The sequence below is a fragment of the Vulpes lagopus genome, chromosome 16 (genome assembly GCF_018345385.1).
Source record: "Vulpes lagopus strain Blue_001 chromosome 16, ASM1834538v1, whole genome shotgun sequence".
Lineage (NCBI taxonomy): Eukaryota > Metazoa > Chordata > Mammalia > Carnivora > Canidae > Vulpes > Vulpes lagopus.
The window spans coordinates 58,394,875-58,418,203 of NC_054839.1; the positions used below are offsets into that span (position 1 = coordinate 58,394,875).

A 23,329-nucleotide genomic window follows, 5' to 3' on the forward strand; every position below is an offset into this window, starting at 1 on the left:
GAACCATCCCTGATACGTTTTGTTAGATGAAGAAAAACAAGGTCAGAGCTGTGTGTGTTTAAAAATAGTCTAAGGATTGATGTATTCAAGAATTTTCAGAAAGAATACCAAAAGATCCATTACCCTGGGTTTTCTCTAAGGAAAGAAAATTGGATGACTGGAGAACAGAAACAGAGGGACGCTTTTCATTGGATATTTCTTTGTACCTTCTGAATGTAAATGTGTTACCTTCTCAAAAATGAACTATGATAATGAATAAAGAAGCGACAACCATGAGCTTGAATAAACTTCAAAAGGGATGAGTAGGATGGTGAATTTTATGTTCTATGAATTTCACCTCAATTAAAAAAAAAAAATGAGCAGGATTCCCAATAGGGAGATACAAGCCAAGCCTGTTCCTCCTCCAGTGTATCTGTCTTGGGGCCCTTCAGGTGCTGGTAAAGGTTTAAAAACTGATTTCTAGAGGAAAACAATGATTTGTAGCATTTGTCAGTTTCTGTGACATAAATATTCCCATCACTTAGTATAGAATTGGGACAGGACACAAGACAATTTGCTCTTGTGAGCCAGTAAAATCCAGGTCTAGTTCACCACTGGCGTCTACCTAGTTTCTGACACCAGAACCTTGGGAAACATCCTTGATTCCTAGACCCTTCCTGTCCCTTCTCCTTACAACCCATTGTGTCCTTACTTAACCAGTCCACTCTTCCCCCACTGCGTAGAAGTCTCACAGTTTGGGGATGGATCCTTTCCCTAGGGGGTGATTCCCAACTGGTCTAACCCAACATGCAAGTTGCTTCCCATTGGTGTACAGAGATATTTATCCCTTGAGACAACCAGGTGGACCCTGGGGAGGTCTGGAGACCCAAGGCGCTCACTTTGAGCCATTCTAGTCTGCCAGCCATACGTGCATCATTACTTGTCAAAAAGGTTGGGAGGCCCTGGTCTAGGGCAATCATAACCTTCCCTTCTCCTTACTACTGACCGACTCAGGCTAAGTCTATTAGCGCATGGTATTCACTAGTCTCTAGACTAGCCCTAATACGGACCCATGACCCAATTCAGGCCAATGAGATTTGAGAGGAGTTTTGCCAGAGGCATTTCAAGTTTCCCACTCTTCAAAGAGTAATAGGAAGATATGATTTCTCTCTTCCTCATGCAGACAAGGCCTGGAACTGCTGCAGCCACCCTATCAAGCAGCCTGAGAACTGAGTCAGCAAAGGATGGAGAGCCAAAAAGATGGCCAGAGCCAAAGCACTCCACCCTATTTCTGGTTTTCCTATGTTGTAAACTAATAAATTTATTGTTCAAGACACTTTGACTTAGATTTTTTGTTTCTTTTCATTGAATATATGCTTTAGTAACATACTTTAACCGTCTTTTTAAATGATTTTGCATATGACTATAGCTTGTTGATAATCTATATTTAATATTTCTATTGATATTTTGCCCTCTTGTGCTGGTTCACTTTATGCTAGAGTTAGGCTATAGTACTCCGTCATTCAGTCAAACACTAATGTAGGTGAAGGTATTTTGTATATTTGATTAAAACCTACTTAAATTGATTTTAAGTGGAGGGGAATACTTTTTTGATAATCTAAGTGGGCCCCATCCAATCGGTTGAAAGGCCCTAGAAGCAAAACCGAAGTTTCTCTGAGGGAAAAGAAACTCAGGCTGTGGAATTGCAGCATCAGCCCCTGATCAAAAATTTCCAGCCTTCCCTTCCTGCTGACCTGCCCTACAGATTTCAGACTTGTCTAACCAGCTCCACAGCTGCATAAGCCAACTCCTTGTAATAAATATCTCTCTCATAATCATAAATAAATAAATAAATAATAAATACACACATGTGCGCGCGCGTGCACACACACACACACACACACACACACTACTGGTTCTAGTAGAAACCAGAGTGATAGCAGTCCTTTTTTTCCCTTTACATACTTATATCAATTTGAGACTGTATATTTTGCATTTATTTATACATTTGTCATTATTCTTAGTTACACTGTAGGCTTTAGGTGCACATGAGTAATTCCTAAAGTAGGTCAGAAGTTCTGCACATTTGAAAGATGAAAAATGTTGTTAAATTACCTTCTCTAGAGGTTATATCTATTCAAACTCTTACTTGAATGTAGGCTTTGTGTCTTTGTATTACTATGTGTTCTTAGCACATCGTAAGTGCCCGGTAGATATGAGCAGAATTCTAGAAGGAGAAACATGGATTAAGGTAGAAAGACATGAAGGTATGCTAGACCAGAGGGTTCTTTGTTTGACTCAATCACTTTTTTTTTTAGGTCTTTTTTCTTCTATAGGTGACATGAGAATTTGGAATGATTCACCCACATAGTACTTACGCTGCAGCAGCCCCAAAAGGCAGAACTCTGAATTCGAGGTCGTACCTGAATTTGAACATTCTGTGTAATGTTCCACTTTGTGACCTTGGGCAGATGCCTTAGCCTCTATGATCCTTAGTTTCCAAATCTGTAAAAGGAAAGTGATAACCTTCCAGACTGGTGTAAAGATCAAATATATAAAGAACCTGGTACATTGGAGTTATAGTAGGTCTAGACACAGAGGTTATAATAAGGTCCTTTCCCCAAATTTTGGAACAAAAAGCAGCAACGCTCTAAGAGCCAACCTGTAAACTGAGCACATAAGGCATCTGAGCAGAGATGTGAAGTGACCCTGAAAGGACAAGACACCAACCAGGCTGACTTTAGTAAAATACCTAAAAGAGGCTATACCCACCAGAAAGGGATTAGTCAGGGATAAAAACTAGAAAAAGTAGAGTCAGAGACAAAATGGAGCTGTGCCACTGAAGCCTTGTCTCATTAGGCCCCAAAATTCCAGCTAAAAGGTAATTGCACTTCTAACAACATCCCCATCTGGCTGTCCAAGCTTAATGCCATTCAGTGTTTCATGGCGTTTTATGTTCTGTTTCCATGCTGAGCAAAACCCTTCTGATAGTTTGGGTTCCTCCACGGCCTGTCTCTAGGAAGTAGTCTCTGGTCAGAGTCACCTGGCCAGCCAGCTCTCCCAAAACCAACATCCACTCAAACACCTGCATTCTTTTTTATTCTAGGGGTTAGGCAGGACAGTCTGACCCAGATGGCAGAAGAAACAGCAATCACATTTGTGTCTAATTCACAGCTCTAATTAAGATGAGAAAAAGAAAAGTAGAGCACGAGAAGAAATTGTCCACGAGCTGAAAGTTGTGAAAGCTCCCACGTGTGTATGGGGATGGCAGCCTGTGAACCTTGCTTTCAACATTAAGCTGATCTCACACCATCTCTGTCAGGAAGACAGGGCAAGTATTTGTCCTGCTTGTTCCTGAAAAGACTTAAGGTAGGCAGGCAGTAATGGTTATCCTCCTTGACCAATGACAAAACTGAAGTGGTAAAAAGAAGAGATTTGTCCAGGATCACATAATTGTTATATAGAAGTCTAGGAACCAAACCTTCATTTTCTCAGTCCAAATGCAAAGCTCTGGCCAAAGAACCAAGCTGAAGATGAGAAAGGAAGGGCACTGGATCTAAACAGAATGCCAAGTTGGAAATACTTGAGGATGGTCGTATAGTTCTCTTAGATTTTTAGATCTTAGAACTCTTGAGTTGTTTTAGATTTTTTATTTATAACATAGAGTGTATCCAATTGTAATAGGGGAACACTTTTGATTCCAGCCATAACTGAGTAGCTTGTACTGAACCAACTACCCTGCTGAAAACAGCTATTATCAGCCGCACAGAATATATAACACAAGCTGGGATGCCTGGGTGGCTCAGTCGGTTAAGTCGGTGGCTCCCTTCAGTTCAAGTCATGATCCCAGGATCCTGGGATCCAGTCCCACATCAGACTCAGCGGGGAGCTTGCTTCTCCCTCTACCTGCCGCTCCCCCCACTTGTGCTTTCTCTCTCTGACAAATAAAGAAAATCTTCAAAAAAAAAAAAAAAGGAGGAATACATATCACAAGCATTTGAAGGCACTGATGAGCAACCAATGCAGACAATCCCTAAGAGTAGGTGAGCTCTGTATTCACCCCAGCCCAATTCACAGGGCAAGGAATAGGGTAAGTGGTAGCTACTCTATTCTTCGATTGGGCTGTGGAGACAGATTGGAGTTCAAAGTTGCCAAAGTGGCTGGGACTTAGGTGGTAAAACCTCACAGAGGGGGGAATTGCTGACAAGTGAACCGACAGGCTAGGAGCAATCTCCTATTGAGGTGTTTGCTAACTCCCAAACTAAGCCAGCATAGCCGTGACTATCGGAAAGCTAACAGAACGCTTTGTACAAAGATTCTGCAGCAGCATGGAATTGAACAGATTGAGGGTGGGGTACAAGGTTCACCAACTTGGAATAGCAATACCCAAATCTCTGACTGAGACTCCAGGAAGACCATAGCTTGGTAATGAAGGTAAACCCAAAAGGACCAACCCTAAGAAAGCCTAGAACAACCCTTGACAGGATTAAGGTGATTGGCCTGTACCATCAGCCCTCCTTTTAGAAAAAAGATGAAATAACCCAGAACCTCTAAAAGCTAATAACCAGTAAGCTAAAATAGGAGGGGAAAAAAAAAAAAACTTGATTCTTCTACCAAAAAAGGAGAAATAAAGCAGTAAAGAACAGAAATGGAAACATATAACAAGATAGTAAATATAAACATTTCAAGAATTACATTAAATCTTAATAGATCATTACTCCAATTAAAAGACCAAAATTGCTTTTGGATAAAAAAGCAAAATCCAAAAAAAAAAAAAAAAAGCAAAATCCATGTGCTATTTACTAGAGACTCAATTTAAATATAAAAATAAAAAGATTTAAAGAAAAAAGAATGAAAATAATATGCCATATAAACACTAACCAAGAGAAAGCTGGTAGAGCTTTATTAATATCAGTCAACAAAGACTTTGGGGGAAGAACTATTTCTAGAGATTAAAAAGGGAAATTTCATAATGATAAAAACATCAGTCTACATAAGATAAAACAGCCCCAAATTTGTGTGCACCTAATAATTTATAATGTATAACTAATTTGTGGAAAATGTAGCATAGTTTCAATATATATTAAGCAAAGTTGACAGAACCAAAAGAAGACATAGATAAACCAATAATCATTACAGAAGATTTTAGCACCTCTTTAAATAGCTGATAAAAGAAACAGACAAAGAATCAGCAAAAATATAGAAAACTTGAGCAACACAAATCATCAAATTGACATAATTGACATATTACAGAACTTTATACTTAACAATTGCCACATACATGCTGTTTGTGAGAGCACATGAACCCTTATCAACATGGACCATCTGCTAGGCCATAAAGCAAGTCTCAAACAATTCCTAAAGAGTGAACTCATAAAAAATGTGTTCTCTGACCCCAGGAGAATCAAACTAGAAATCAGTAACAGGAAGATAACTAGACACCCCCCATGTGTTTGACAATTAAGCAGCACATTTCTAAATAGCTTGTAGGTCTAAGAAAAAAATTGCAGTGAAATTATAAACTATTTTAAGGGCCCCTGGGTGGCTCAGCGGTTGAGCACCTGCCTTTGGCTCAGGGCATGATCCCGGGGTCCTGGATGAGTCCCACATCGGGCTCCCCGCAGGGAACCTGCTTCTCCCTCGGCCTGTGTCTCTGCCTCTCTCTGTGTGTCTCTCATGAATAAGTGGGTAAATCTTTTAAATAAATAAATCAATTAATTTAAACTGAATAATAATGAAAATGTGCCATACCGAAACATTTGGGATATAGATAAAGCAGGGCTGAAAGGGAAATTCATAGCTTTACGTGTACATATTTGAGAAGAACAAAAATTGAAAGTCCACGTGAGTTTAGCTTCCATCTTACGAAGCTAGAAAAAGAACAGCAACTGAAACTCAAGAAAATAGAAGGAAGGCAATAATACAAATAAGTGTAGAAATCTTCGAAACAGAAGACAAATATGCAATAAAGAAAGTCTACAAATTCTAAAAGGGACTTGAGGTGCCGACCTTTGTTTCTGAGTAAAGATCTGTTTTGGTTCTTTTTCTTGGTCTGTTTACATTTTGTTTCCTTCTATTGTCCCACTGCACGACCTAGGGGTTTTAGTATGTTGTTCATTAGGAGCGGTGAGAGAGGACATCTCGACTTCTTCCTGACCTTAAAAAAAAAAGCATACAGTTTCTCACAATAAAATAGGATGTTTGATGTGGGATTTTATAGATGATTTCTTTTTTTTTTATCATGTTGCGAAAGTTCTCTATTTTGTGCAGAGTTCTTGTAAGAGATAAGTGTAAGATTTTGTCGAATGCTTTTTCTGCATCGATCGATATGATCATATGATTATTTTTCTTTAGTGATGTGGTGGATTACATTGGTTGATTTTCAAATGTAGAACCAGCCTTGAACTTCTGGAATAAATCCAACATGGTCGTGGTCTATAATTCTTTTAGACATTGTTGGATTCAATTTGCTAAATATTTTGTTGATGACTTCTGCACCTAGGTTCATGAGAGCTATTGATCTGTAATTTTCTTCTTGTAGTATTTTTATCTGGTTTTGGTATTAGGGTAATGCCGGCCTCATACACAAGTTGGAAGTAAAGTTTTGTTTTTAAAAGTTTTCTGGCAAGTGCTTGCTTCAGCAGCACACGTGCTAAGATTGGAACAAAACAGAGATTAGCATGGCCTCTGCACAAGGATGGCTTGCAAAATTTGTAAAAGTTTCCTTGAGAGATGGGTGGGGGTGATAGTTGCGTAGTGTGAGGAATCTATTTAATACCACTGAATTGCATGCTTAAAATGCTTAAGATGGTAAATTTTATGCTATGTATATTTTGCTCCAATGAAAAGTTCCCTTGAGCTTTGGCAGTGCTAAGTGGTGGTCTGGGTGAGACCTAGGCCTTGATCGAAGGCTCCAGAATGATCTGGTGAAAGCGAAGCAGAAAGGCAGGTAAAGATTCTGGAACCAAGGGTTGTAGGGAGTAGCTATAGTTGTTTGCTCCCCTGCTAAACAAAAATCTAATCGGGAAGGCTTTATACACAGTTATGAATATTAAATTAACAATGGAAGATAGTATTTTGGCCAAAAAACAACTCAGAGACTAAATGATGTAGGATTTGAGAAAGGGATGTTGCTAAGTCTTTTTCTTCTCCTAAACTAACATTACTCTTTCTTTAGCTCTTGCCCCACCTCTGTGGCTGAGTGGGGCGGTAGGTGGGGTGAGTAGGGGACACTCTGCTGCCATAGTTACAGGAAAAGATTCAGCATTTTACGCTCAGGGGAAACGGATGCCGGGCTGAACTTCAAAAGCACCTTGTTCTATGGAAGGCTGACAAGCATACCTGCAACGCGGAGACAGGTGGCTCAGCAAGTTAACACGCAGGCACAATTCTGGAGCAAGAAATGGTCTGGACTTAGAACAGGCACCTCAAGCCCCTAAGACTTGTGGTGAAAGCCTCATTACTTGAACTTTACCAGTTGGGCAATGGTGTCAAAATTTGGTGCTGCTGCTGAATTGTACTTTCACTAAAGATGATCTCTCTCTCTCTCTCTCTTTTAAAGATAAAGGGTGTTTTTAAAGGCTTCCCTTCTCTGATTTCTCAAAATGCCAGTAAATACATATTAGTTACGTTTTTATGAAATAATCTTATTTTACAGACTATTGTCTATTTTAAGACACCATCGATTATAGTTCACTGTTAAAACACTATTTCTAAAAAAAAAAAAAAAAAACCAGTTTTTTTTTAAGCCACATTCTAATTTTGGAAGTAGTAAATATGAAAAACGTCCATCTCAGAGTCAGAGAAACTCTGTAGCCCAATTCCTCCTCCCTGACCCGTGCAAGCCAGGTGCCTCGAGGACAGCACATGCCCTTCTGTGTCAACACCCCTGAAATTCGATCCATCAATCCGTCAATTTCCACACCCAAATCTTCTTTCTTTCTTTCTTTCTTTCTTTCTTTCTTTCTTTCTTTCTTTCTTTCTTTCTTTCTTTCTTCTTTCTTTCTTTCTTTCTTTCTTTCTTTCTTTCTTTCTTTCTTTCTTTCTTTCTTTCTTCTTTTCTTTTCTTTTTTTCTTATCTTTTCTTTTCTCCCCCCACCCCTTTTTTTTGAATTTATTTATTTATTCCTGAGAGACCCAGACAGAGGCCGAGACCCAGGCGGAGGGAGAAGCACCTGCGGGGAGCCGGATGCGGGACTCGATCCCAGGACCCGGGGTCACGGCCGGGGCCCAAGGCAGCCGCTCCTCACAGAGCCCCCGGGGCCGCACACCTGCTCCTGTTTCCGTGCTCCACTCCGGTTTCCATGATGAAGACCTTGTGCAAATGGAGACCTTGGCCCCCTGCCCCCCACACCCCCCACCCCGGCCTGCACATTCCGCGCCCACGGTCCTGCTCCTTTTCCCTCCTGGACCCAGTGCAGCCCTGCTGCAGCCCCGCTGCCCCCCAGCACTGCAGCCCCCAGACCTCTGCCTGCCCCTCCCTGCCCTCCGCAGGGCCCCCCCCTTCTCAGGTGGCCCGAGGCCCTTGGGGTGAAGCCCCGGAGCCTTGCGAGGGCCTGGGCCCTGCCTCCCCAGCCTCCCCGGGCCGCTCCCCGCTCCGGGAGCGCCGCACGGACTTGCCCGGGCTCGTCGGGAGTCGCGGCAGGCTCTGCCCTGGGTCTGGGCCGCCTGGGCCTGCCCCCCGGGCTTCAGCGGCCTGTCGCCTCCTCTCGGAAGCCCTCCCTGACCGCACCGCAGGAGGAGCCAGTCCCCTGCTCTGCGTGGGCCGGCACAGCGGGCCTTCATTCCCGCAGCAGGGGCACCCTGGCCCACCGCGGCCCACCCTGACACACCGCGGCCCACCAGGACCCACCCCGACCCACCGCGGCCCACCGCGGCCCACCGGGACCCACCGCGGCCCACCGCGGCCCACCGCGGCCCACCAGGACCCACCCCGACCCACCGCGGCCCACCACGGCCCACCGGGACCCACCCCGACCCACCGCGGCCCACCACGGCCCACCGCGGCCCACCAGGACCCACCCCGACCCACCGCGGCCCACCACGGCCCACCAGGACCCACCCCGACCCACCGCGGCCCACCACGGCCCACCGGGACCCACCCCGACCCACCGCGGCCCACCACGGCCCACCGGGACCCACCGCGGCCCACCGCGGCCCACCACGGCCCACCGGGACCCACCCCGACCCACCGCGGCCCACCACGGCCCACCGGGACCCACCCCGACCCACCGCGGCCCACCACGGCCCACCGGGACCCACCGCGACCCACCGCGGCCCACCACGGCCCACCGGGACCCACCCCGACCCACCGCGGCCCACCACGGCCCACCGGGACCCACCCCGACCCACCGCGGCCCACCCCGAGCTTCTGCGGCCCACCAGGACCCACCCCGACCCACCGCGGCCCACCCAAGCTTCCGCAGCCCACCGGGAACCGCCCCGACCCACCATGGCCCAGCCCGGGTCACTGCGGCCCACCGCGGCCCACCACGGCCCACCCTGGCCCACCCGGGCCCACCCTGAGCCACTGCGGCCCACTGCGGCCCAGCCCAGCCCACCCCAACCCACCGTGGCCCAGCCCCGGCCACCGCAGCCCACCGTGGCCCAGTCCGGCCCACTGCGGCCTGCTGGGACCCACCCCAGCCCCACCGCGGCCCACCCCAGCTCCCCCCATCCTGGGCCACCGCAGCATGGCCCACCACTGCCCACCCCAACCCACCATGGCACACTCTGGCACACCCTGGCCCACCGCTGCCCCACCGCAGCCCACCTCGGCCCTCCGGGGCCTACCCCGGCCCACCCTGCCCCCCCAACCCTGGCCCACCGTGGCCCACCCCAACCCACTGTGGCTCACCCCGGCCCACCCTGGACCACGGGGCCCACCCCCACCCACCCTGGCCAGACCTGTGTGAGCCTGCCTTCCCCACAAGGGAGGCGGCTGCCTTGAGCTGCCTTGAGGCCCACCAGGTGCTCCTGAGGCTGGATGATGGTGCGTGGAGAACTCGGTCAGGGAAGAGTGAACAAGCCCTCACAGATCTACCTGCCGTGAGCATGCAGTCCCGAGTCTGTCTGCTGGCTTCAGGTCGCAGCTCCCCCAGTTATTGGCGAGGGGACTAGTTACCTCATCTTCCTGGGTCTTAGTCCTCCCTGCACCAGTGGGCAGAGGAGGCCAGGGCCGTCCTGTGAGTTGGGGCAGCTACCAGGACTGAGTGAACTGGCGTGTGTGTAAAGCACTTAGGACACTGCCCTGTACACTGAACACTCGAGTATTTGTTATTATTAGTATTACCCCATTTATCTGCCTTAACAACCTCAGGAGGAATGATAATTGGTAAAGTGGGGACTATATCCAGTAAAAGCCTCTAGAATTTGAGGATGTGGTGACCAAAAGGTCACCATCTGGAGATGGAACCACCCAAAGTCAATATAAAAAAAGCCTCACATCAGCACTCAGCTGAAGTAGTCTTTCCTCCAGACAGAGCTTGGGATCCATCCAAATCAACCGAGGTAGCAGATGTGTCTCCAGGCCCAGACTCCAAGATGAAAGACATAATGCCCATTAAGAGCACTTAGAAAATCATAAAGTATGATATGAACGTTTGTGGTTGTGATTCCTATTATTAGTAGTAGAGTAATTCTATTACCCGATCAATGGTATTGTGATCTGACCGCCTGAAACAATGCAATTGCTTGTGATCACGAAAACGTATTAGTAGGGCAGAGAAGCCGAAGAGCTGGGAAGGATGTTTATCCAGCACAATCTCATCAAGAGGGATGCCCGTATGAGACCAGGCTGGTCAAGTTCACGGACCAAAGTTTCTCCTGATGCCATGCAAATATTTTGGTTCACATTGGCCGTGTTTATCACACAAGTACTTTTCTTTTGACCAGCTTTGCAGACACTGGGAAAGGGAACCACTTGGATAGCAATCCCTATAAAGCGAACAAGTGAGTATCCGTTCAGAAAACACTTAGGGAGCCCCTACCATCCGGCTGGCACCATACAGTGGTAAGTAGCTCCTGCCCTCGTGTTATGGTCCAGAGGAGAGAGGGGCAAACAAGTAACCACACGAATAAAACCACAACTGCACCTTGCACTAAGTGTGTATCAGGCTAGAGGAGTAAGAGAGGCTCTTCTGATACTTTACGTGGAGCCGGGAGTCAACCAGCTGATGGAACGAAAGAGAAAACTGTCAGAAGACAGTGAAGAGTTTGTCATGTTTGAGGATCGGAAGGGCCAATACAGATCAGAAGGGGTCAGGGGAGAGAAGGACCACAAGGAATGACCTGGAGAGGGAGGCAGACCATACCACAAAGGGCCACAGAGGCCACTCAGAGATGATTTGGAATTATTTGGAATACAAAATATAAAGTTAGGACGAGATATGATGACGTTTGTGCTCCTAAAAGATCCTTCCATTTGTTACAGAAAGAATGGGTGAGAGGGAGGATTGAAGTAGAAACGAAGAGACCAGGTTGGAGAATTTTGCAATAATCCAGTCAAGGGATAATGGTGATGTGGACAAGAATGGTGGCAGTAGGCAGAAGGGGACAGAGTTGCCATATGCCCAGGAATAGGGTTACTAGACCTTGTTGATAGACTGTGTGTAGGGGAAGAGCAATTGGGTTGAGGAGGTGTCATCCATTCACCAATGAGCAAGGAGGGACGAGGGATAGACTAGATGTGGCCCTGGGTGGGAATGTCCACTTTATGGAGTGGACAAGAGTTCATCTTGAACACGTGATGTTTGAGAAGCATGTGAGCTCTCCCAGGGGAAATGTCAAGGGGCCCTTTAGATTCACGGCCATGAAGCTTAGTAGAGATCCAGACTGGGCCCCGGACATTTGACTGTCACCGGTGTGTAAAAACAAACAGTGTTTGGGATTAGAGAAGTGACGCAGGGAGCAAATGCAGAAAAGGAGCCAAAAGAACCACCAGTCTCTTGTGAGCTATAATCTCAGGATTCAGAGTCTTACAACCCATCAACTCTGGGTGGGCTAATAAGGTTGGGTTTCTGAACCAGAGCAACTCAATAATCATTTCTTCACCCATGGTGGCTCCACTAAGACAGCTAGCCTAACCCAGCGGCAGAGCACTCTGTCTGTGACAACTGTATTCTAAAACCCAACTGATTTCATTATTCCCATTTTACAGAGGGGAGAATGAGACTCTGAAAGTTTACAGGATTTGGTTAAAATTGCAGAATCACTCATAGGGGGAATATAAGAAATAGTGAGAGGGATTATAAGGGAAAGGAGGGGAACTGAGTGAGAACAATTAGGGAGACAAACCATGAGAGACTCCTAACTCTGGGGAACAAATACAGGGTTGTGGAAGGGGTGTGTGGGGGGTTGGGGTTAACTGGGTGACAGGCACTGAGAAGGGCACTTGATGGGATGAGCACTGGGTGTTCTATCATATGTTGGCAAAGTGAATTTAAATTTTAAAAATGTAAAAAAAAAAAAAAATCGCAGAATCAGTGAGTGACAGATGGAACTAAGACAGGGCATGTAATTGCAGCCAAGAACTCTACCCACCCTTCAAGGATTGAGCCCCATTGGTCATCACAAGCTCATGAAGAAATACAGAAGTTTGTGATCCTGGTGGGAAGACCATAGAACAAAGAAAGCAAAATTAGGCAAAATTAAACACAAACCTGTGGGAAGAAGAGATCATCATGAACTCAGGAAGGTAATAAAGAGTCTCCAGATGTGTGGACTGCGAAGGATCCCGAGGAAGTAGGAGAGGGGAAAGGGGGAGGGGAAGAGTCTCAGATTTAGGGACACAATGAACCAAGATGCAGAAGACGCTGGGGCGTAGGAAAGAGCTGATGGCAAGTGGGCTTCATTTCTCTCAGGCCACGTCCCAGATGGGTGGTGGCCCAGAGCAGGGGAAGCAACAGGCAGGACCTGTCAGGGGCAGCAGACAAGGAAGCGGGGACACAGTGACCTTTCCCAGACTCGAGGGATCTGTGTGAGTGGCTAGGAAAGAACATGTCTGGATAAGCTAAAGTCAGGTCAGATTATTTCTGCCTGGAAAGCCAGGCCAGAAACATCGAATTTAGCTTAGTAGTCTGCAAGGAGCCTTTGTAGATTATTGAAGAGGGAGGAAATATGAAATCTTCAGGAGAACGAGCACGCTGCTGGTGGTGTTTCTGTGCAACAAGATAAGGAAGGACAAGGACTGAAATCCTAGAGGAAAAATAAGAGGCTTTTAGCTTGATGTAAATCAGTGGCTTTTCAGACTTTCCTTAGCAGAGAATCCTTTCTAAAAATGAACTCCCATTTGAAATCCCAATATATGAAGCAGAAAAAAAAAGAGTGGAATTTTTTTTTTGAATTTTATTTATTTTATTCATGAGAGACACTGAGAGAGAAGCAGAGACACAGGCCGAAGAAGCAGGCTCCATGCAGGGAGCCCGACACGGGACTCGATCCTGGGACCCCAGGGTCATGCCCTGAGCCCAAGGCAGATGCTCAACCCCTGAGCCACCCAAGCATCCCAATAGTGGCCTTTTTATTAGGACAATTTATTTTATCGCTTTAAACATATAACACACAAAAGATAAAGGAGGCTGATTAAATATGCAGAGAAGGTTTAACTCTCAGGTGACGCAGTAGAGCTGCATCTGGTATACGCTTTAGCATCCAAATATTTAATTCATTTGTGAATTTTATTGGGGTCTTATAATAGCAAGAAACCCTGATAAGCGTTGATAAGTCCCTGCATATGGTCATTTTCATTTGCTTTTGTATTTTATAGTTTGTCTGCAGTGACAGGGTTCTCTTCAACTGGACTAATCCAGAAGGTAGTGTTAGAGGAATTTTTTTTTCCACAATAAAATCAAATATGAATAGCAAGAAGCCTCCAAAGCAAAAACAAAACAAAACAAAAACAAAAACAAACAAAAAGTACGTAGCTGTCTAGAGGGTAAGGTGGTCGTGATTGGCCCTGGTGTAGGCCACCTGCCACCACTCGGTCACTGTGGCCTGAAGAGAGCAAGTACTCGGAAGAGCTCTAGAGTCTGGCTGGGCACTTCATCAGGCATCGTGTACCTGTGCCATGGTAGTGGGTTAATTTGTCACCTTATTTTATTTTATTTTATTTTATTTTATTTTTCCTTTTTTTTTTTTTTAAGATGTATTTGTTTCAGAGAGACAGAGAGAGAGCCTAAGCAGGGGCAGGGGCAGAGAGAAGGGAAGAAGTACCCCCCCCCCTGCAGAGCAGGGAACCCACTGTGGGACCCCATCTCAGGACCCTGAGGTCAATCTGAGCCCAAGGCAGATGCTTAACCACCCCCCAGCCACCCAAGCACCCCTCATTTGTAGTTTTAGACAGCAGTGCACCGTCCAGAAGTAAAGAAGCAGCAGGGTACATACAGTTCCAGCTTTCCCCATATCAAAGACATTGGGTTTTGCATGTGTGTTTGAAGCTGCTGGCATCCTCATTCTTTATTTCCTGTGGATTGTCCCCCCCGAGAAGAGAAACTAAGAGGGGGCAGGAGGAAGCAGGAGGAGAGAGGAAGGTAGCAGGTCTGAGATACTTTTCTAGCTCTAAAGAGTCTCCGTGATTTGTTTAGTAATAGGCTCGGGTTAACATAGATCATTTATAAATCAAGGAGCAGGGATCCCTGGGTGGCGCAGCGGTTTGGCGCCTGCCTTTGGCCCGGGGCGCAATCCTGGAGACCCGGGATCGAATCCCACGTCGGGCTCCCGGTGCATGGAGCCTGCTTCTCCCTCTGCCTATGTCTCTGCTTCTCTCTCTCTCACTGTGTGCCTATCATAAATAAATAAAATTTAAAAAAAAATTATAAATCAAGGAGCAAATTCCATTTCATCAAGCAAACATGTTCCATATCCCATGCCTGATAGTTGAAGGAAATTTGTGTTTAACAGGAAAGTTTAAAAGTGCTAATAATTCCCTTCCTTAGGTAAGGAAGGCTCTTGTGGATCATTTATATTCCAGAAATTTCAGGACCCCATAAGAAGCAAAGAGACTGTGGCCAATAAGGGGTCATTTACATGTAAAGGTATTTAGGGTCTGTCTTTTGATATTATCAGAGGTTCACTTCTTTGTTTTTTATGTCTTGGACGAAAAAGAAATCTTTAGGAGTAGGAAAAAAACCTATATTGGGGCACCTGGGGGGCTCAGCGGTTGAGCATCTCCCTTCAGCCCAAGCCTTGATCCTGGGGTCCTGGATTGAGTCCCGCATCAGGCTCCCTGCATGGAGCCTGCTTCTCCCTCTGCCTGTGTCTCAGCCTCTCTTTCTCTCTCTCTGTGTCTCTCATGAATAAATAAATAAAATCTTTTTTTTAAAGAAAAAAAGTATATTTATTGGGATATCAAATTGATATTCATTCTTTAAAGTTACAGAATTAAAAATCAAGTTTTCCTTGAGTTCAAATTAGTAATCTTGTATTGCAAGTTAAGAATAATTCTCTCACTTTTCTTTGATTCATATTTGGTTAGCTCATGGTAAAGAAGTTAAATTAAGCAATCGATATCATTTACAAACTTGGGTAATTACACCCCCTTAAACATTTTAAACTGTGTTTGTAAATTTAGCAGAGTCAATTCTTGTTTTACACATTTTAAATGCCTGCAGAGCAAATTTACAACCTAATGAGCAAAATCTTCCCCAGGTACTTAAATAACTCTTATAAATCTAATGCGGTATGTGTATACATATGGCTAATTAGATTCTCTTAAACATTCCAATTACTTGGAAAAAAGATGAGCATTAATACTAATAGGAATGGGGTCTTGGGAAGGAGGTGTGATAGAGGCAAGCTGACGCAAGGCCTCCAGAGGTGCGTCAGGACATGGGGACTAAGCGATCTGGAGCCCACGTTCTCTGAAATCCGGGCCACAGGCGTCCCCACCCCAATCTACTCCATCTCATCTGTTCTGAATCCTTCGAAAAGGCTCCCTGATGCCTGGTCCCTGATGCCTGGTGCTGCCCGAGTGTCCCCAAGCTTCCCAGGCCTTCACCCTCTCTCTCTCCTACACCCTCCACCTGCCTGTGAGCAGTTGGCTGGAGCACAGGGAAGAGCTGCTTCAAGAGATGTGGATTTGGGAGCAATCATCTGTCTCCCTCGTGAGCAACTCCCATGGAACAAACGTTGACGGGATAGAGCACCACGGTTGGGGAGGGCCTCCAGAGTGAGGAGACAAAAAAGAAGAGACACCTGAAAAAGAAATTATGGAATTCTATGTCTATGTCTCGGACAAAATCATAAAGTCGTAAACCGTAGCTCTTGTACTTAGCACATAGAGAACCCAAGGGCTGGATTTCTACTCCCCTCTTCCCTCAAATATATGTTTACTTATTTGTTATCAAATGAATACTTTGGAATAGAAATCTGGTGCCAAAAATCTGTCTTTGAATTCTGGCAAGAATGTGGTGAGGGTTTAACCAATAGCCTGGTAAGTACAGGTTCACCGCAGGGTTCAGGTAGAGACGTTTCCCAAGGGGCTCCTCTCCCTGAATGATACAAAAAACTCAACGAATCTTTCTTTTTGTTTAAACTGGAGCCGCGTCTGCCCAGTATGGTGTGATGCACTGGGGAGGTTGTGAGAGCAATCGGGGCGGTTTTCCTTTCTTCCAGGCTGCACAAGGTGCTCGAGGAGATGAAGCTAAACCACATGCAGCAACAAGAGCAACGTAAGACCACGTACCACCGAACGCTGGGCGGGCTGTGACATTCTGTAGACGGTGTGAGAAATGGAGAGGGAAAGTTTCTGGAAATGGTTGCCGAAGGCAGGTTGGACTTCACAGAGATGCAAAGACATCAGCTGACTCCTGGAGAATGTGTAGAACTCACACCCCAACCCGGATGCCTCTGGGTACCTTGAAGGAAAGACCCATCAGGGAACTATTGAAAACTATGGGTAAGCTGACCACATTTTCCATAAAAATGTCAGAACACATGGCCCGACACATGGTCTAACACCAGGAAAGAATATTTTAAACGAAGGCTGTTCCAGAAAATCTACAGCATATGGTTACTCAATTTATGGGCCAAGAAAATCCTAACTACAATAGAGGACTGGGCTGACCCACCCTAGGTAGACAAGACATAGCCACTACCATCTGAGAAGCTCTGAGCTATTTCCTCACTGTCATCAGAGTTCACGTTCGTCTTGAGGTTTCTGTTCATCTCTTCAGAGGAAAGTTCCGTGCATCAACAATAAAAAAACGAGCCAGAGAATTTATATTCAGATTTCTTAAATTATGTTCTTTAATTTTCTCTCAATTTACTTAAATAATTTTTGTGTTAGGCAGGATATATGAATAATGGATATAAAAATGTTTCTTCTATCTGGGACAATAAAATAAAATCCAATGAAAAGTCTCCCTCCCTATAAGAAAAAGAGAAAAAAAGAAAAGAAAGAAAGAAAGAAAAAGAGGATATCCATATCCCTCGAAGGCCCAGGCTTGTTACCAGAGCCCCCATTCATACTGAAAAATGTATTTTAAACTACCAAGGTTGTTGTCAGTTTTTCTCATCTGATGTCTCCCTGCTTTTCTCATCAATAGTTTGCTGTCTGAAATAAAATACGTGCCAGAAGCTTCCTCATCCAGTGTTGCAATTGTAAGTCTTAACGATTATTGGAAAAGAAACCATTTTTAAGGACTTGAACTCAAGTCTTGGCAGGGTGAAACATCTTCCATTTCACCTTTTAGCCTATCCCAGAGCTCAGGGATCACTTGCCAGCTCATTCTCAATATTATCAAGGAAATGCACATTTTTCTCCTTTTATGGTTAGTGAATACATTGGCCAAGATGATGTGGTAATCATCGCTGAAAGACAACAACAAAGCCACACATCTGAACATTTCCCTGGCTTCTAAAACAAAATCTGAAATGCATCTTAAAATCTATTTATGTCTGATAAAACTTTTCCTTTTTTTTTTTTTTTTTTTAAGCTTCCATTATTACGGTAGGCCTCAAAAAACTTGGGTACATTTAAATACCGAGCCCAACGTTCATCGGCGGAGTCGTTAAAAAGGGGGAAACACCTAAAACTACAACAACAGAAAGGGAATGTTTTGCAACCAATGAAATAAAAAAGTTGTCTTGGCCCTAAGAAGGAATGTGATCCGACACATGCTACAACATGGATGAACCTTGAAGACATGCCGAGGGAAGTAAGCCAGAGACAGGAGACCAATACTGTGAGGTTCCGCTTACATACTGAGGAACCCAGTGTAGTCAAATTCATAGAGAGAGGAAGTAGAATGGCGGTTGGCAGGGGCTGGGGTATGAATGGAGTAAGGGGTTATTGTTTGGGGGTCCCTGGGTGGCTCAGGGGTTGAGCGGCTGCCTTTGGCCCAGGCCGTGACCCCAGCGTCCTGGGATCGGGTCCCGCATCGGGCTCCCTGCATGGAGCCTGCTTCTCCCTCTGCCTGTGTCTCTGCCTCTCTCTGTGTGTGTCTCATGAATAAATAAATAAAATCTAAAATAAAATAAGATAAAGTCATACAAATTCTAACTTTACTGGTCATAGAAAAGGGAGTCGCTGCAGTTGGGTGGATCCAGCTAAGCACAGGTAGTGGACTTCACATAGTTAAGAGGCCAAGTGTTTACCTTATTAAGATGTAACAGAAGCGCTCAAGGTCCTCGTGGAGCGCTGGTCGTGTGGGAGGGGGTGAGAGGGCAAGGGCCCATCCAGCGGAAAGTCTGCCCTGCGAAGTCTAATAATAAGAGCAGCTCTCACAATGTACGTCGTGTGTGTCACTGGGCGCCGGGCCTTGTTCTAAGGGCCTCCTGGGGGTTCACTCGGTCCCCCTGCATGATCCTGCAGGGGGGTGGAAGGTGGGGCTGCCGCCCTCCAGGCCAGGCCCCTCACCACCAGGTGACACCAATCCTGTATTGCTTGTCAAGTCACTGTATGAATTTCTGTCTGGTCCTGGAACAGAGCGGGGGCGATGAGGGGTAGGAACGCAATGGAACAAACATTTTGTGACTGTGGTCTATCCAGCTTCGAGAATCTGTTTTAGCTTTATCCATTTAAAACGAATTTAATGAATTTACGTACGGCCTGCCACATGGCGTGAAGGATTGGCGACCTGAACGGATACAGGTTTAGAGGAAGCGGATTGTCACTTAGGTAGACTCTACATAGGGCCCCGTAAAAATTGTTCCGAATTTTGAAAATCGTCAAAAATGAGTCACAGAGAAGTAATGAGGCCGGACAGAGTTCATTCCCCCGACCGGGGTGTGTTTACTGCTCTGGAGACTTAGAAGCAGCTGAGCCCTTTTTTGGGAATCGTGACATATGCTCATCTGGGAACTCAGCAGGTATCAATGCACAACCCAATCTGTTCCCTGAAAGATAATGAATGACTTCGTAATATCAGGCATCAGAGAATAAATATTCATTTTCTGACACTCTGAAGAGAAGATAAATTTAAAATGTCAGTTGCATCTCATCCTAACTAGATGGAAATTTGTTTTCTTCCTGTCAACCTGTTAAATGAAGAAGCCACAAAACATACCGAAGCTCTGAAAAGGAAGACTGCAGGTAGCAAGCACTGGAGCGCGGTGAACACAGTCGCTGCCTAGAGACGCCAGGCCTGCTTCGAGCGCAGAGTCTAGCCTTTGATCTCAGCCTATCCAGTCCTTGGTTTTCTGTTTTTTTTAAAAAATATTTTATCTATTTATTCATGAGAGACACAGAGAGAGAGAGGCAGAGGCACAGGCAGAGGGAGAAGCAGGCTCCATGCAGGGAGCCCCATGTGGGACTCGATCCCGGGACTCCAGGATCACGCCCTGGGCCAAAGGCAGATGCTCAACTACTGAGCCCCCCGGGTGTCCCTCCATTTTTCTTCTTGATGCGAATGTTGTTAAATTACTATGGGGTGGGCTAAGTTTTGCCTCCTCCAAATACACATGTCAAAGTTCTAAACCACCAGTACATGTGACCCCTCAGAAAGCGGCTGGATTTGGAGATAGAGTCTTTGAAGAGGTAATCACGTGGAAAAGAGGTCATCGGGGTGGGCGTTAATCCAATATGAGTGGTGTCCTTATAAGAGGAGGACATTTGGACACAGACAGAGGTCTAATAATAGGAAGTCCCAGGGAGAAGATGGCCATCTACACGCCAAGGAGAGAGACTCGGGAACAAGGCAACTGTGCCAACGTCTTCACCTCAGACACCCAGCCTCCAGAATTGTGAGGAAACACATTTCCATTTTTCTGAGCCACCCAGTCTTTGGTACCCGTGTTAGGGTTGGTCCCAGCAAACTCATGCCCCATACTTTCCCCTAGACTGTAAGCTTGACGAGGGCCAGCCTGCGTCTGGATGTCTTCTCTGCCCTTGATCCCCAGGCCTGGGTGTGCAGTGGGTGCTCACTAAACACTGTTGAGTGAGTAGCTGACTACAGCTGGGTGTCTTGGTCCGTTTTCCTAGAGAGCAGGGAGATAACCGTTACCAAAAATTATCGAAAGGAACTTTCTCTTGTTATTGAAAAATAACTTCGTAGTCATATTTTTGAAATGATGCCCATCCATTCTGCCAAATGCAAAAACCGTATAAGGAAAGGGGGAAAACATTGAAAACCCTGCCAGTTAGAGATGATAGAGATGACCACTTTAACTGTTGGCACTCGCTCGTCTTTTTTTTTCTATACATACAAATATCTTCACATAGTACAATAATACTGCGTCACTTACCATATGTCATACTTTCCCTACATTGTTAAAACAACTTCTTAAAAAAATAAATAAAAATAAAACAACTTCTTCTTCTTCTTCCTCCTCCTCCTCTTCCTCCTCCTTCTTCTTCTTCTTCTTTTTCTTCTTCTTCTTCTTCTTCTTCTTCTTCTTCTTCTTCTTCTTCTTCTTCTTCTTCTTCTTCTTCTTCTTCTTCTTCTTCTTCTTCTTCTTCTTCTTCTTCTTCTTCTTCTTCTTCTTCTTCTTCTTCTTCTTCTTCTTCTTCTTCTTCTTCTTCTTCTTCTTCTTCTTCTTCTTCTTCTTCTTCTTCTTCTTCTTCTTCTTCTTCTTCTTCTTCTTCTTCTTCTTCTTCTTCTTCTTCTTCTTCTTCTTCTTCTTCCTCCTCCTCCCCTCCTCCTCCCCCCCTCTTCCTCCTCCTCCTCCTCCTCCTTCTTCTTCTTCTTCTTCTTTCTTCTTCTTCTTCTTCTTCTTCTTCTTCTTCTTCTTCTTCTTCTTCTTCTTCTTCTTTCTTCTTCTCTTCTTCTTCTTCTTCTTCTTCTTCTTTCTTCTTCTTCTTCTTCTTCTTCTTCTTCTTCTTCTTCTTCTTCTTCCTCCTCCTCCTCCCCTCCTCGTCCCTCCTCCTCCTCCTCCTCCTCCTTCTTCTTCTTCTTCTTCTTCTTCTTCTTCTTCTTCTTCTTCTTCTTCTTCTTCTTCTTCTTCTTCTTCTTCTTCTTCTTCTTCTTCTTCTTCTTCTTCTTCTTCTTCTTCTTCTTCTTCTTCTTCTTCCTCCTCCTCCTCCCCCTCCTCCTCCTCCTCCTCCTCCTCCTCCTCCTCCTTCTTCTTCTTCTTCTTCATTTATTTATTTATTTTAGAGAGAGAGAAAGAGAGAGCAACGGTAAGAGAAAGAAGAGCCAGTCACCCAGCTCTCTCTCCCAGGACCCTGAGATCAGGACCTGGGCTGAAATCAAGAGTCCGCCACTGAACCAACTGAGCCCCCCAGGTGCCTCCTTTAAAACTTCTTAAAACATATTTTAAATGCTTATAAAACATATCAGATCATGTGTATTTTGTTGGGTTTTTGTGTGTGTGTGTGTGGTTGAAATCCTCATCATCAGACTAAACACTGTTGTGTTAGTTCAGAAATTCAGACGTTTCTAATTTTTTCCTATCGTCACAACCACTGCCATGAACATCTTTGTGTGAAGAAGCTTTACGCCACTTTTCTGAATTCTTTAAAGGATGACAGACAGCCTGGCCCTACGTTACTGATTCACAAAGGTGTGGCCATTGGAGTCAGTGGTGAGGGCCTTTGAGACACATCCTTGTACTGTTCTGTGGGAGAGATGAGCCGATTTGTACTCCTAACAGCAGTCCACGAGATTTCCCACCGTGCTTTACCCTTACGTGTGATTTTTACAAATCTCGTTCATTTGGTAAGCTGAAGCGGCATCTGGGAGTCCTTTTCATTTTCGTCCTTTGACTATTAATGAAGCTTTCCATTTTCCTGCACGCATGAACCACTTATAACTGCGCCTTCTGAATGGCCTGCGTGTGCCCTTTGAAAAGGGGCTTCTTAGGAAGTAGTTTCTAGTTAGTTCTCTACTGCAGTATTGCCTGCCCTCCAACAGAGGCCTCAGCTTTTAACTTAATGACACAACCCATCCTAAAGCTGTCCCAGAATCTTATCAAGGACCTGCTGCACTACAATGAAGCCTTCACTGTTCCAAGAGACAGAGAAGCCTGTTCCGATCATTCACCTCTTACTAACCAAGTTTTGATACATCAAGTGTGTGTGGATATATTTAATTCAGCTAAGTGTGAAATCAGTTTTCTTGGTGGAATGAAAGTTCTCATTTAAAAAAAAAATGAAACTTTTATAGGGACTGCAGATAGCTATTTCCAGTATAATTTTGGCATAATCCATCTATTTCTCAGCTGCATTTATTCAACTTAGGAGACAAAGGAAATTAAAAATACATATATTTGGGGGCACTTGGGTGGCTCAGTGATTGAGCATCTGCCTTCCGCTCGGGTCGTGATCCCGAGGTCCTGGGATTGAGTCCCACTCTGCCTCTCTCATGTCTTTCGTGAATAAATAAATAAAATCTTTAAAAAATAAATACATAAAAATACATATATTTTCCCACCAACTTAGTCTAAACTTCGCATCCATAGTGAGACAAAATCTTGTGCCTGGAGTAGAGCTTAGAAGTCCTCTAATCAAATATTTGGGTGTTCGGGCAAGGAAACCTTCCACAGAACCGTTTGTTAAAGCAGTGCTTGGTGCAGAGTCCTGTTTTAAGGAGAGAAAGGATAGGATTTGCAGAGAAACGCTGAGGGCGCACAGGTCAGGAGGGCCAGTTGAGCACTGCGCAGGAAAGACCCGGCAACTTGGAGCGCCTTCTGTACGGCCACCTGGCTAACCCGGACCCATCCCTGCATTGTGTGTCTGACCCCAGCACAAGAGGTGTCCCGGGGCCTTGCCACAGGGCACCCTGCTGGGCCCTGTCCTCTCCGTGTGTACCCCGGGTGTCACTGTGTCAGCCCCCTCTTGCAGCCATCCTTCCCTTTCCATCTGTCCTCCCACTAAAAATACATCCGACTTTTCTTTTTCCCGACGAAAGCTTCACTCTAGGCTTTTCTCGCTCATGTCACCCTGTTTGTCCCCTTTTCCCTTTGCAAACTCCTG

General features: G+C 45.3%; 1 protein-coding gene and 1 pseudogene across 1 annotated transcript; both read left to right on the top strand.

Moving 5' to 3' along the window:
• Positions 1-6,607: 6,607 nt before the first annotated feature.
• On the top strand, positions 6,608-6,706 carry LOC121477224 (annotated as a pseudogene).
• A 1,579-nt stretch (positions 6,707-8,285) lies between these two features.
• On the top strand, positions 8,286-9,893 carry LOC121476927 (basic proline-rich protein-like). The gene has a single exon (XM_041731068.1). It carries the CDS (start codon positions 8,286-8,288, stop codon positions 9,891-9,893), a length of 1,608 nt encoding a protein of 535 aa, XP_041587002.1.
• Positions 9,894-23,329: the final 13,436 nt, after the last annotated feature.

Coding starts and splice junctions, on each gene's coding strand:
- LOC121476927 (XM_041731068.1), top strand. CDS start 8,286: ATGAAGACCTTGTGCAAATGGAGACCTTGGCCCCCTGCCCCCCACACC.